Source organism: Oculina patagonica, chromosome 1 (genome assembly GCF_052425735.1).
Source record: "Oculina patagonica isolate OP01 chromosome 1, crgOcupat, whole genome shotgun sequence".
NCBI lineage: Eukaryota > Metazoa > Cnidaria > Anthozoa > Scleractinia > Oculinidae > Oculina > Oculina patagonica.
In genome coordinates this window covers 26336744-26351855 of record NC_135758.1, presented here as the reverse complement: position 1 = coordinate 26351855, position 15112 = coordinate 26336744, and the positions used below count along the sequence as shown (strand labels likewise).

The 15112-nt window shown below is 38.2% G+C and overlaps 2 protein-coding genes across 4 annotated transcripts in view; one reads left to right on the top strand and one right to left on the bottom strand.

Annotated features, from left to right (window-relative positions):
• LOC144646011 (uncharacterized) overlaps window positions 1-15112 on the bottom strand; it is a 129274-nt gene that overhangs the window by 73215 nt on the left and 40947 nt on the right. The gene's annotated exons all lie outside the window — the stretch shown is intronic.
• Window positions 1-15112, top strand: part of LOC144642352 (uncharacterized) — a 43282-nt gene that overhangs the window by 22781 nt on the left and 5389 nt on the right. For 2 of the 3 annotated variants that reach the window (XM_078501323.1, XM_078501318.1), the window contains exons 10-12: window positions 427-737; window positions 1248-1386; window positions 2069-2397. In XM_078501323.1, the coding sequence (XP_078357449.1) occupies window positions 427-737; window positions 1248-1386; window positions 2069-2397 (779 nt within the window). The remainder of the gene's footprint in view (window positions 1-426; window positions 738-1247; window positions 1387-2068; window positions 2398-15112) is intronic. The other variant, XM_078501329.1, reaches the window with a different exon arrangement.

Sequence of the window (15112 nt, the reverse complement as noted above, 5' to 3'; positions counted from 1 at the left end):
TCCCTCCGAAAACAGTAGGCATTACTTTCCCCATGTTACGAAAGTTTGAGCTGTAGAAATCTCGAGCTCCATTTTTTCATCACACTTTAATCTGAAAATCAGAGGCGATTATAGGTATTCAGAACACATATTCTCCAAAACAGTCTGTTGATTGCCCCTGAAAAGTGACGAAGATTGAAACAGATTGCGATATGTTTTTGTTTATATATATTCCTGGACAGTTGTCAAAGTTACTCTCGATTGCTTGTAACTTTAAATTATAAAGCCCGAAAGACACATTTAGTTGTAATAAAAGTTATGACTTTGTCATTTAGATCCATATAAATTTGTTTCGCTTACATTACCTTTTATAGCGAATGCTTGGAAAAACTTAATCAAATAAACTTAACTCAGCTGTGACACAGTCCCTTTATGTGAAATCTTTAGATTGCAACGGAGCTCTTGGCTTGGAGAACGGTGCAATCCCTGACGGTCAACTCTCGGCTTCTTCAGAATGGGACCATAACCTGAACATCCCTCAGGGCAGACTGGGCAGTCCTAGATCTTGGTCGGCTCGCACCAACGATGTAAATCAATGGTACCAGGTTGATTTGGGTAGTAAGTACACTGAATTGACAGGTGTAGGAACCCAAGGAAGAGGTGATTACCCTCAGTGGGTACAAAAGTACAAACTGCAGTACAGTAACGATGGAGTAAACTTCCAGTACTACTGGGAACAAGGACAAGCTGCAGAGAAGGTTAGCAAGTCTACCGAAAAGTTGATAAGCTCCGATCTGAGCTTCATTTTGACTTTACTAACGGACGCTGTACCAGTATATCTTCATCCCCGCCCGCTGACAAAATGCAAATGAGCAATTGCAAGAATCAGCTGGCCCTAATTGATTGATTTTCGAAGACGTCAAGGTTGTCCTACGATAAACTATGCTCAGTTTAGACAAGCGTTTCATTTTGGAGTTATTTATGCATTTGAAAAAAGTCGAGGCAAGTCTCAAAATCGGTTTCTTTCACGCTTAGTCATCATCATCATCATCATCATCATCATCATCATCATCATCATTTATTAGCCATCTTAACATTGAGATATAACGGTAGCATTGATTATGGTAAAGCGAGGAGATCTCCAGAAAAAAAAAAGGCTTATAGGGGGGGGGGGGGGGGGCACCTCAGTAATTAATTTGTTGCTTGGCTTGCAAATGGGTTAGATGATCTTTAATCAGAGAGCTGATTTTCCCTTTCTATTGATTTAGGAATTTATTGCAAATGCAGACCAGCACACCGTTGTATATCATGGACTCAGTCCACCTGTTATGGCACGTTACATCCGGTTTCGAATTCTCGCTTGGCACGGGCATATCTCAATGAGGACGGAAGTCTACGGCTGTCCAGGTACTGTAGTTTGCGTACATGTTCTATTTGAAAATCATTTTGGAAAGTTTTGTAAGCATTATTTGCTAATAGGGACGCTTACGACGGTGTAATTTTTGTTTCCGACTGTCGTATGTGACATGCTAAGTCGCGCGCGTGTAATTTTAGGCCAAGTCAGGGTAAGACTAGGCCGCATACGACAGTCGTAAGTAGAAATTCGTACTATTAGTCACAGTCCTAAAATGTAGACAAGTTAGCAGACTAAGAAAGTATGAAATAATCATTATCAACAAAATTCTTCAAAAACAATGTAATTGACTATGAAAATTAGCGAAAATTAACGTTGACGATTCGAAGTCATCGAACGCACACTTGAACACGCTCGCAATAAAGAAAGTGCAATATTTAATCATCTGAATACTTGCACCAATTTCCAACATCTTCAGATAAGGTGCAATGCATCAGCATGCCAAGTTTTTTTTTATTACAAAGACTATCAGTCATGAGGGTCAGGAAATATTAAAGGACTAATTAATATCGGTTGGCCATTATATAATGGTGTTTTTATAATTGTTTCACATAAGTTCGATGCCGTAAACGCCATACAAGCTTAGTTTATATTGATATGGCCCAGTTAACGTTATTAGCTAGACTTTTTGGCGTTGTTCATGTGCTGATTGATATTCATTAAAAAAAAAAACAGGTTGTCGACAAGCTCTTGGCATGGAAAATTATATAATCCCTGACGGACAAATCAGTGCCTCCTCAGAGTGGGATGTCAATCATGCCGCAATCCAGGGCAGACTGCACTTTAAAGCAGGTGGAGGCAAACAAGGAGGTTGGTCAGCTCGAAGCAATGATGTAAACCAATGGCTCCAGGTGGATCTGGGCGATAAGTATACAAGAGTGACACGTGTAGCAACCCAAGGAAGAAATGCTGCTGACCAATGGGTTACCAAGTACAAGTTGCAGTACAGTAACGATGGAGTGAACTTCCAGTACTACAAGGAACAAGGACAATCTGTTGCGAAGGTGAAATAAATGTTGTAATATCATAGGTGACAAATTACTCCTTAACGTTAATTTTCAATTTCACGTGTGAAATTATAAAATTGCCATGGCAACGTAGTTAGCGGCAAGATGGCGTCCGTAATAAAAGATGTTTAAAAGCTTCAACTTTGTACATTTTCGCTTGAATTTCGTCTTAGCCAGCTAGCCTTGGTCATGTAATAAAACGTTTGATCATATTTTATATTTCAAAGCGTCAAAACGACTTCTAGACTTAAGCCAATTACATAAATGACATCGAGCGGATTTTTAAGCGTTTTACACGGGTACCGTTTTCAGTTCATTCAAAACAAACTACGGTCATAATGTGAGAAATAATTGACGGTTGATTCATCTTTAAAACTTTTTGTCAACAGCAAGGTTTTCTTCAAAGACTAAAAAACTTGCGAACTTGAGCAAAATGTATGCTTTCAACTTTTCAAAGCTCGGAGTTGGCGATGCATTATACCAGTCAGAAACCAACGATTGCAAGCGTAATTTGTCACCTATGATATTAAAATGTAACCAAATGGTATACTCGTGAAGTTAGGAATGCTAAATCATTTCCTAATTTCACTCGTCACCATTTGATTACCAATACTTATCATTCGATGCATTTTTTCCTTCCTTTTCATTGGTCGAGAGCCCATCACGTGATCTGCAAAAAACTGCCTACAAATAATGGTCTGCTCCTGCGCATTAGCGTCTGCCAGTGATTTTGCTGCAAATAATATTTTGCTCATGCGAAGTTGTGTCCACTTCCGAGAAAAAATGGCAGCTCGTTTCCCAGAGATGTAGAAGAGCGGTTAGATTTGTCTACCAGGTCTGAAAAACAGAGAAAATACAAAGTTGGCAATGGAAATTTATTTTATTGTATTTCGGCAATAAAGGAAAAAAAAGAGAATTCGATGAAGACCAGCTCGTATAAACGAAGCTACAGGCGAGGTTACGCTTTCGTCTGCATTTTTTTCAGCAAAAAAGGTGTTTCACACGCAAATCCTGAAGGTACTTGTGCAAAACAAATGCAGTGATCACACAATTATTGAACTTGGCTTTGGCAGTGACTCGCAGATCAATTATTTGCCTCAACCTTCGGCTTCGGAAAATAATTGATCTGCTCGCCACAGACAAATCACGATATTTTGCTCAATCTCGTCCAACAATTGTTAAATATTCGATAAATTTTATAAATTTTAATGGCTTTTCCTGACCTCTCACTTAAATCAAAGGCTCTATGAGCAAAGTCGTGAATGTGGTATATTATAAACTGATTGCCCAGAATTAGCCAAAATAAATTTTAAATGTCTGCTGACAAACGACAATTTTTGTAATTGTCTATGAAATCTGTTAACGTACATCATAGTTAAGTCATGTTTAAAATTCTAGCTGGTAAGTGATAAATAACCCCATATTCTAACTGAAAACTAACCATCCAGTAGTCCATCGAGCCCTTCTAGCTAAGCAGCTAAGAAGTGAAGATTAATTCAGAGCTTAAAATAATTAATGCTGAGAGAGACATGTATAGTGGTAACAAGATATGAGGTACCTCAAGATGCTGCGAAGCTGGTAATGGAAAGAAGCTAGGGAATTTTTTTTTCACCAAACTGTTTCACATTTGCTAAAGGGTTCTTTAATTAATAACCAGGTAACTCAGCCATTTTATACAGGACAGTGGTATTATTCGACATACATTTGTCTCTGTTAAAGAATGGCAGACACTGTGACAGAAGGCAAATAACTAAAAGAAACTAACAGATGCCTCATACAAGTGACTTCTAAGAATTGAAATTGGCAGGAAACAGTAAAGTCAACATAATTTATTATCAATTTAGAGGCCTGATACATGTAACAAATTAAAACTGCTGCTTATTTCCTTTTCTGGTATCTTAACTTGCAACCAAAAAGTTTACTTTACCCCTTTACATGCCACGAAAATCATCAATGCATTTTAATCACCCGTTTTTAAATAATCTCTATACATTGCAGCCATCCTGCATAGATTTGGTGGCCTTGACAGCCTAGCCCCATGCAGAGTTCAGTGATGTGCTGTATTGCAGGATATTGTTTTGGTGAATCTGTAAATTATTCAAAATTCTTTGTGCCTTGTTAAAATAAATCTGTAGGACAACACGTACAACAAACCATCTAAGTGTAAGCAATTTGTTATTTTTCAGCATGTCATGCAACCAGGTTCCTTTTCGGCTGAGATGACTGCATGCATTTATCACATATGTCCAGCACTGGCCATGAAATCCCGGGTTTCCAAACTTCATTCTAGTTCCACACTTCTTAATGTATAGAAGTAAAAAATACTCGGACAAACTAGGGATTATAACAACCTTTCCCCCAGTCATTCTACTCTTGTCTTTCTTTACTTAGTTCTACACTTCTCAAGTGTGGAAGTGTAGAATACTCGGACAAACTAGGGATTATAACGACCATTTCCCCAGTCATTCTACTCTTGTCATTCTTTACTTAGTTCTACACTTTTCAAGTGTGGAAGTGTAGAATACTCGGACAAACTAGGGATTATAACGACCCTTTCCCCAGTCATTCTACTCTTGTCATTCTTTACTTAGTTCCACACTTCTCAAGTGTGGAAGTGTAGAATACTCGGACAAACTAGGGATAATAACGACCCTTTCCCCAGTCATTCTACTCTTGTCATTCTTTACTTTAAGTTCTACACATCTCAAGTGTGGAAGTGTAGAATACACTGACAAACTAGGGATTATAACGACCCTTTCCCCAGTCATTCTACTCTGTCATTCTTTACTTAGTTCTACACTTCTCAAGTGTGGAAGTGTAGAATACTCTGACAAACTAGGGATTATAACGACCCTTTCCCCAGTCATTCTACTCTTGTCATTCTTTACTTTGTTCTACACTTCTCAAGTGTGGAAGTTTGGAAGACTCGGACAAACTAGGGATTATAACGACCCTTTCCCCAGTCATTCTGCTCTGTCATTCTTTACTTAGTTCTACACTTCACAAGTGTGGAAGTGCAGAATACTCTGACAAACTAGGGATTATAACGACCCTTTCCCCAGTCATTCTACTCTTGTCATTCTTTACTTAGTTCTACACTTTTCAAGTGTGGAAGTTTGGAAGACTCGGACAAACTAGGGATTATAACGACCCTTTCCCCAGTCATTCTGCTCTGTCATTCTTTACTTAGTTCTACACTTCACAAGTGTGGAAGTGCAGAATACTCTGACAAACTAGGGATTATAACGACCCTTTCCCCAGTCATTCTACTCTTGTCATTCTTTACTTAGTTCTACACTTTTCAAGTGTGGAAGTTTGGAAGACTCGGACAAACTAGGGATTATAACGACCCTTTCCCCAGTCATTCTACTCTGTCATTCTTTACTTAGTTCTACACTTCACAAGTGTGGAAGTGTAGAATACTCTGACAAACTAGGGATTATAACGACCCTTTCCCCAGTCATTCTACTCTTGTCATTCTTTACTTAGTTCTACACTTCTCAAGTGTGGAAGTGTAGAATACTCTGACAAACTAGGGATTATAACGACCCTTTCCCCAGTCATTCTACTCTTGTCATTCTTTACTTAGTTCTACACTTGTCAAGTGTGGAAGTGTAGAATACTCGGACAAACTAGGGATTATAACGACCCTTTCCCCAGTCATTCTACTCTTGTCATTCTTTACTTAGTTCTACACTTCTCAAGTGTGGAAGTGTAGAATACTCGGACAAACTAGGGATTATAACGACCCTTTCCCCAGTCATTCTACTCTTGTCATTCTTTACTTAGTTCTACTCTTCTCAAGTGTGGAAGTGTAGAATACTCGGACACACTAGGGATTATAACGACCCTTTCCCCAGTCTACTAACTATGTTCTACTTTTGCCATTCTTTACTTAGTTCATAGTTAGTAGAGTTCTACACTTCTCAAGTGTGGAAGTTTGGAATACTCGGACAAACGAAACGTTATCCTACGAAATAACCGCCACTTCAGATATACGAGCTGACGGTTAAAAATCCACTGATCCGATACACAAGATAGACTACAACATTCCTTTAAAGGCTATTAAGAATCTTTCAACAAACATGAGCCAATAAACCTGACGAAATATGCCACATAGCTAGCAAACACAATGGCATAAAGATTATCACTGAAACGGCTCTAGAGAGCAATAATTAAATCCTCCGTTTAAAATAGCAGACTGAGGGCTAACATTTAGCAACCAGCGGGAGTCGTGTTTGGCCTGTCTCATTTTATGTTATCACTTGTGACCTTTTTTTTGACAGAGCCCCGTTCCGCTGTGTTGCACGAGATTATCTTGATCGCAAAAAAATCTATGCTACAGTCAAACGCACACTGTGCAATATATACAAAATGAAGCCCTTCTTCATTATGTGGAACACTACCCTCGCACGGCTAAGAAAGAACCACTTTTTAGCATCAGAACTGACCTTTTACGGTCAAAAATGCGAAAAATAGCCTTCTAAACAAACACACTAAAGCACGGATCGAAACTACATTAACACAATTGGTCCAGTTACGTGAGCCAATTAAAAAGCAGAATTTTCGATCCTGCAGACAAGTACAAAAACGGCAAATCGACTGATTTCAAATCATTTGATGAGACTTTAACATAGGAGCAACTGATGAGGTCCACTGAAGGACCGAAACTCGAGTCTTGCTTAAGATAAAACATTTGCCAGAAGAGATCGTTGCAGCATCCTAGAGACTTCAAATGCAGTGATCAAACTGCCATAGAATTTATTTGTTGGATGCAAGTAACGCAACAAAACAGATCAAAAATAATGGAGGTAAAGCTTTATAGCTCCCACAGCACAAATCACAACCACTCAAACCAAGGGAAGCTTAAAAACAAAGAAACTATCGCTCTCAATGCTTAGCCTTCAAAAGACTCGGATCTTAGACCCTCACAACCATCGTAACGAAACGTTATCCTACGAAATAACCGCCACTTCAGATATACGAGCTGACGGTTAAAAATCCACTGATCCGATACACAAGATAGACTACAACATTCCTTTAAAGGCTATTAAGAATCTTTCAACAAACATGAGCCAATAAACCTGACGAAATATGCCACATAGCTAGCAAACACAATGGCATAAAGATTATCACTGAAACGGCTCTAGAGAGCAATAATTAAATCCTCCGTTTAAAATAGCAGACTGAGGGCTAACATTTAGCAACCAGCGGGAGTCGTGTTTGGCCTGTCTCATTTTACATTGCCATTTCGGGAACTATTTGTATTCTACACTTCCCCACTTGAGAAGTGTAGAACTAAGTAAAGAATGACAAGAGTAGAATGACTGGGGAAAGGGTCGTTATAATCCCTAGTTTGTCCGCGTCTTCCAAACTTCCACACTTGGGAAGTGAAGAACTAAGTAAAGAATGACAAGAGTAGAATGACTGGGGAAAGGGTCGTTATAATCCCTAGTTTGTCCGAGTATTCCAAACTTCCACACTTGAGAAGTGTAGAACTAAGTAAAGAATGACAAGAGTAGAATGACTGGGGAAAGGGTCGTTATAATCCCTAGTTTGTCCAAGTATTCTACACTTCCACACTTGAGAAACTTGTGTAGAACTAAGTAAAGAATGACAAGAGTAGAATGACTGGGGAAAGGGTCGTTATAATCCCTAGTTTGTCAGAGTATTCTACACTTCCACACTTGAGAAGTGTAGAACTAAGTAAAGAATGACAAGAGTAGAATGACTGGGGAAAGGGTCGTTATAATCCCTAGTTTGTCCGAGTATTCTACACTTCCACACTTGAGAAGTGTAGAACTAAGTAAAGAATGACAAGAGTAGAATGACTGGGGAAAGGGTCGTTATAATCCCTAGTTTGTCCGAGTATTCTACACTTCCCCACTTGAGAAGTGTAGAACTAAGTAAAGAATGACAAGAGTAGAATGACTGGGGAAAGGGTCGTTATAATCCCTAGTTTGTCCGAGTATTCTACACTTTCACACTTGAGAAGTGTGGAACTAAATAAAGAATGACAAGAGTAGAATGACTGGGGAAAGGGTCGTTATAATCCCTAGTTTGTCCGAGTATTCTACACTTCCCCACTTGAGAAGTGTAGAACTAAGTAAAGAATGACAAGAGTAGAATGACTGGGGAAAGGGTCGTTATAAGCCCTAGTTTGTCCGAGTATTCTACACTTCCACACTTGAGAAGTGTGGAACTAAGTAAAGAATGACAAGAGTATAATGACCGGGGAAAGGGTCGTTATAATCCCTAGTTTGTCCGAGTATTCTACACTTACACACTTGAGAAGTGTGGAACTAAGTAAAGAATGACAAGAGTAGAATGACTGGGGAAAGGGTCGTTATAATCCCTAGTATGTCCGAGTATTCTACACTTCCCCACTTGAGAAGTGTAGAACTAAGTAAAGAATGACAAGAGTAGAATGACTGGGGAAAGGGTCGTTATAATCCCTAGTATGTCCGAGTATTCTACACTTCCCCACTTGAGAAGTGTAGAACTAAGTAAAGAATGACAAGAGTAGAATGACTGGGGAAAGGGTCGTTATAATCCCTAGTTTGTCCGAGTATTCTACACTTCCACACTTGAGAAGTGTGGAACTAAATAAAGAATGACAAGAGTAGAATGACTGGGGAAAGGGTCGTTATAATCCCTAGTTTGTCCGAGTATTCTACACTTCCCCACTTGAGAAGTGTAGAACTAAGTAAAGAATGACAAGAGTAGAATGACTGGGGAAAGGGTCGTTATAAGCCCTAGTTTGTCCGAGTATTCTACACTTCCCCACTTGAGAAGTGTAGAACTAAGTAAAGAATGACAAGAGTATAATGACCGGGGAAAGGGTCGTTATAATCCCTAGTTTGTCCGAGTATTCTACACTTACACACTTGAGAAGTGTGGAACTAAGTAAAGAATGACAAGAGTAGAATGACTGGGGAAAGGGTCGTTATAATCCCTAGTTTGTCCGAGTATTCTACACTTCCACACTTGAGAAGTGTAGAACTAAGTAAAGAATGACAAGAGTAGAATGACTGGGGAAAGGGTCGTTATAATCCCTAGTATGTCCGAGTATTCCAAACTTCCACACTTGAGAAGTGTAGAACTAAGTAAAGAATGACAAGAGTATAATGACCGGGGAAAGGGTCGTTATAATCCCTAGTTTGTCCGAGTATTCTACACTTACACACTTGAGAAGTGTGGAACTAAGTAAAGAATGACAAGAGTAGAATGACTGGGGAAAGGTTCGTTATAATCCCTAGTTTGTCCGAGTATTCTACACTTCCACACTTGAGAAGTGTAGAACTAAGTAAAGAATGACAAGAGTAGAATGACTGGGGAAAGGGTCGTTATAATCCCTAGTATGTCCGAGTATTCTACACTTCCCCACTTGAGAAGTGTAGAACTAAGTAAAGAATGACAAGAGTAGAATGACTGGGGAAAGGGTCGTTATAATCCCTAGTTTGTCCGAGTATTCTACACTTCCACACTTGAGAAGTGTGGAACTAAATAAAGAATGACAAGAGTAGAATGACTGGGGAAAGGGTCGTTATAATCCCTAGTTTGTCCGAGTATTCTACACTTCCCCACTTGAGAAGTGTAGAACTAAGTAAAGAATGACAAGAGTAGAATGACTGGGGAAAGGGTCGTTATAAGCCCTAGTTTGTCCGAGTATTCTACACTTCCCCACTTGAGAAGTGTAGAACTAAGTAAAGAATGACAAGAGTATAATGACCGGGGAAAGAGTCGTTATAATCCCTAGTTTGTCCGAGTATTCTACACTTACACACTTGAGAAGTGTGGAACTAAGTAAAGAATGACAAGAGTAGAATGACTGGGGAAAGGGTCGTTATAATCCCTAGTTTGTCCGAGTATTCTACACTTCCACACTTGAGAAGTGTAGAACTAAGTAAAGAATGACAAGAGTAGAATGACTGGGGAAAGGGTCGTTATAATCCCTAGTATGTCCGAGTATTCCAAACTTCCACACTTGAGAAGTGTAGAACTAAGTAAAGAATGACAAGAGTAGAATGATTGGGGAAAGGGTCGTTATAATCCCTAGTTTGTCCAAGTATTCTACACTTCCACACTTGAGAAGTGTAGAACTAAGTAAAGAATGACAAGAGTAGAATGACTGGGGAAAGGGTCGTTATAATCCCTAGTTTGTCCGAGTATTCTACACTTCCCCACTTGAGAAGTGTAGAACTAAGTAAAGAATGACAAGAGTAGAATGACTGGGGAAAGGGTCGTTATAATCCCTAGTTTGTCCGAGTATTCTACACTTCCCCACTTGAGAAGTGTAGAACTAAGTAAAGAATGACAAGAGTAGAATGACTGGGGAAAGGGTCGTTATAAGCCCTAGTTTGTCCGAGTATTCTACACTTCCCCACTTGAGAAGTGTAGAACTAAGTAAAAAATGACAAGAGTATAATGACCGGGGAAAGAGTCGTTATAATCCCTAGTTTGTCCGAGTATTCTACACTTACACACTTGAGAAGTGTGGAACTAAGTAAAGAATGACAAGAGTAGAATGACTGGGGAAAGGGTCGTTATAATCCCTAGTTTGTCCGAGTATTCTACACTTCCACACTTGAGAAGTGTAGAACTAAGTAAAGAATGACAAGAGTAGAATGACTGGGGAAAGGGTCGTTATAATCCCTAGTATGTCCGAGTATTCCAAACTTCCACACTTGAGAAGTGTAGAACTAAGTAAAGAATGACAAGAGTAGAATGATTGGGGAAAGGGTCGTTATAATCCCTAGTTTGTCCAAGTATTCTACACTTCCACACTTGAGAAGTGTAGAACTAAGTAAAGAATGACAAGAGTAGAATGACTGGGGAAAGGGTCGTTATAATCCCTAGTTTGTCCGAGTATTCTACACTTCCACACTTGACAAGTGTGGAACTAAGTAAAGAATGACAAGAGTAGAATGACTGGGGAAAGGGTCTTTATAATCCCTAGTTTGTCGGAGTATTTTTTACTTCTATACATTAAGAAGTGTAGAACTAGAATGAAGTTTAGAAACCCGGGATTTCATGGCCAGTACTGGACATGGCTCGCATTTATTTGGGGGAGGGGGGGGGGGGGGGCATAGGATATGTACAGAAATCGACTTTAAGGTTACTATTGTTATATTAGTGGCTATTACATTTTAGCGATTTTAGTGAATTGAGCGAAAATCGCTAAATTTAGTACTTGCCAAAATTTGTCTTGGTCAATATTCAAGTACCTCCCCGGTACCTCCTCCCCACCCTAATGGAACACAAAAATGGAGTGGTATAAACTTTGTTCTTTTAAGCAATGCAATTGATGTTCATTAATGTCAAGATACAGTAGTTTTTTTTCTTTTACTGAACATTTATTTTTGTCTTAGCCATATGTTCATCACCGGCCAGTAAAAGCTGGTTTACACGATATTACTATTTTTTGAAGTTTTTGGAAAATCCCTATATTAAATAGTCGCTAACAATAGTACTCTCTCAGTATTTATTTGAATGTCTACCCCATCGCACTCAGTGGATGTTGACAAAGCAAAACATTACCTGAGTGCAATGATACACCCCTGGAGAATTACAATTACCACAGTTGAACTAATATGTCCCTTTTTTGACAGACCATGTGTGTAAAGAAAAAAATAATTGTAAGGGACTGATGCATAATACTGTGTTTACAAATGTAGTTTTGCCTTCAAAAGCAGAGCAAATTTATAATTCACAAAAGGCTTGCTACGTAATGAGCTACGAATGCCAGAGGAAATTTTGATTTAAGTTTAAGTCACGAGATAGATGTACTTGGGAACTTCGTTGACGAGAGTGTGAAAACGAATATAGAATATTACTAGATACAAAAACTTGACGAACGTGCAAATGAATGATCGACCGAAAGACAAAGCAAGCCAACTATATATATCTCTAATTGTTTCGAAACGCATCATTTAATCTTGCTGAGTGAGACTAATTTGTAGCGGAAAATACAGCCTTATTTATTACTTACCAACTATTTGATTGCATTTCAATGAAAGATAATTTCATATCCGCGGATTTTCAAAATAAGCTATTGATTGGTGTGCAAGGTTCTTACTTCCTTGGCCATCCTTTCCATTGCATTGGGAAACCAGCCCTTGTCCACGTTCATCCGCCATTTTGAACTTAATTTAAACTTAATGTAAAAACTGCCAGGTTACCAGGGGAGTTTACACCAATTTAATTGAATTTCTCCAGCAGACCGCAATAAGTCGTTCATTGAATTCATGACTTAAAAATGATTTTCTTATAGCAAGTAATCGGACCCTTTCCAGAAAGATCTTAAAATAAATTGATGATTTAAACTGGGACGATCGGGCACTTTTTAAAGAAAATTTGAGTTAATTTTGTCTTTTAGTTGTAACTTTTGCCAAAAAAATTCTTCTTTGTTCGAATAGTCTTTAACCCTAACTTACTGGAGACTAGGGAGACCGTCATGGCGGCTACACGCTCATTTTGACGGTCCGGCAAGTTAGGATCTTTTTGCCAAATGATAAAAACATTTTAGCACTTGGAATGAAGAAAACGTTGCTCATTTTGAGTCCTAAAGCAGTAGTGTTCTTTAATCGCCTTGTATGGGCGGTAAAAAAAGAAAAAAAAAATAACGCGGTTCAAGTTCATCAGGCAACGAAGAAGACACGATGGCTGCTTCGAGCGTCGACAATGGCGAGAGCATTTACAGCGACCTCAAATACTCCATTGATAGTCTTAGAAAAATAGTGACAGAGGGCTTCGCAAAAGTACACACCGATTTAGACGTATTACGGGCAGAATTTAAAGGCGACATCGACCAAGTCAACTCGTCGATAAAGGACATTGAGAAGAGCTTGTCCTCCACGCAAAGTGAAGTAGAAGAGCTCAAAGAACAGTTTCAAACGGAGCAGAAGGCACGTTCAAAAGACTTGGACGCATTGAATAAAAAGATTGTTGACCTGGAACGGAGATTGAAACAAGAAGTGAAAAACGATATTACCTTTGGAACAATACACGCGGCGCGAAAGCCTTCGCTTTAACAACATTGAAGAAGACGAACGCAAAAACAGCAAAGTGGTGGTGTATAATATTCTGGAGAAAGAGCTTGGTGTCGATGTCTCAATTTTTCACACTGATGCATATATCACTGAGGATTTTGCCAGAGCCATACAGGAGGAGCGGAACATTTTGATTAAAGCTTTGATGAAAGCTCGCGAAGAGCATGGCCTCAACGACGCAAACGTGAAGGGCCGATTTCTGTTTATAAACAATTGTAGATATGACTTTAAAAACATTCCCGAATACCTTAGGCAATCTCAGGAGTAGTACTATTATTTACTAATAGGCCTATGTGCTTTTTTCTTTCGTCAGTGATACGACGACTTCTTAGGATTGAGGGTTTTTGTCGTTTATATAACAAAAAGCCCTACGAAAAGCCAAGAGAAGTGGTGTGTTGACTACAGTCTAGAATGCTCAGAAGAAATTACTGGGATATGGCTTACAGACTCCCTTTCTGCAGCACTAAAGCTACCAAATTAATTATTTTTCAGTTTAAACTACTTCATAGAAGACTGGCGACAAATAACTTTCTTAAAAAAATCGGCTTAAAGGAAAACGATATCTGTATCTTTTGTGGAACTGTGAAAGAGTCCCTTATTCATTTATTCTGGACCTGTAGTAAGACTTTTTGTTTCTGGCAGGACTTTATGAAATGGTTATGTCGAAAGCATAAAACTCCGTTGAACATTTTCTTTCTTTGCCTCTTTGGCACAATTCACTTTTGAGAATCGGAAATAAACCGATGTACTACAAATTGTGGTCTTCCAAAGGAATTCAATCCGTAAGTCATTTAATGAAAGACACTGACAATTTCTTGTCTTTCACGGAGTTTAAGGAAGGCTTCCATGCTAAAACAAATTTTCTTACTTATCATGGCGTCGTATCGTGCATACAATCTTTAAGAAATGACACAAAAAACCAATATGTTAAAACTGACAAAAACTTTAGCACCTTTGTTGACAACTTCACAAAAGTTTCTAAGCCCAATAGAATGGCATATGAAAGCTAGTCAGCGCTAAACAAAAAAGCCCTACGAAAAGCCAAGAGAAGTGGTGTGCTGACTGCAGTCTAGAATGCTCAGAAGAAATTACTGGGATATGGCTTACAGACTCCCTTTCTGCAGCACTAAAGCTACCAAATTAATTATTTTTCAGTTTAAACTACTTCATAGAAGACTGGCGACAAATGACTTTCTTAAAAAAATCGGCTTAAAGGAAAACGATATCTGTATCTTTTGTGGAACTGTGAAAGAGTCCCTTATTCATTTATTCTGGACCTGTATTTTTTTTTTTGTGTTATTTTTTGTTTGGTTGTAAAAAAAAATTTATATCCCCCCCCCCCCCCCCCTACATATTTTTTTGGTTATATTTTTTTACAAAAAAAAAAAATTTTTTTTTTTTTTTGGTGTGTTATTTTTTATGGATTAAAAAAAAAAAAACAAAAAAAATTCTTTTTTTTTTTTTTTTTGTTTATATAAAAATTTTACCCCCCAAAATTTTACAAAAAATAAAAAAAAAAAACAAAAAAAAAAAAAAAAAAAAAAAAGAAAAAAAATAAAATATAAATACAAAAAAAATATAAAAAAAATATAATTTTTGTGAAAAATTATTTTATTTTTTTTTCTTTTTTTTTTTTCCTGTAATATTTCTGTAATGTATTG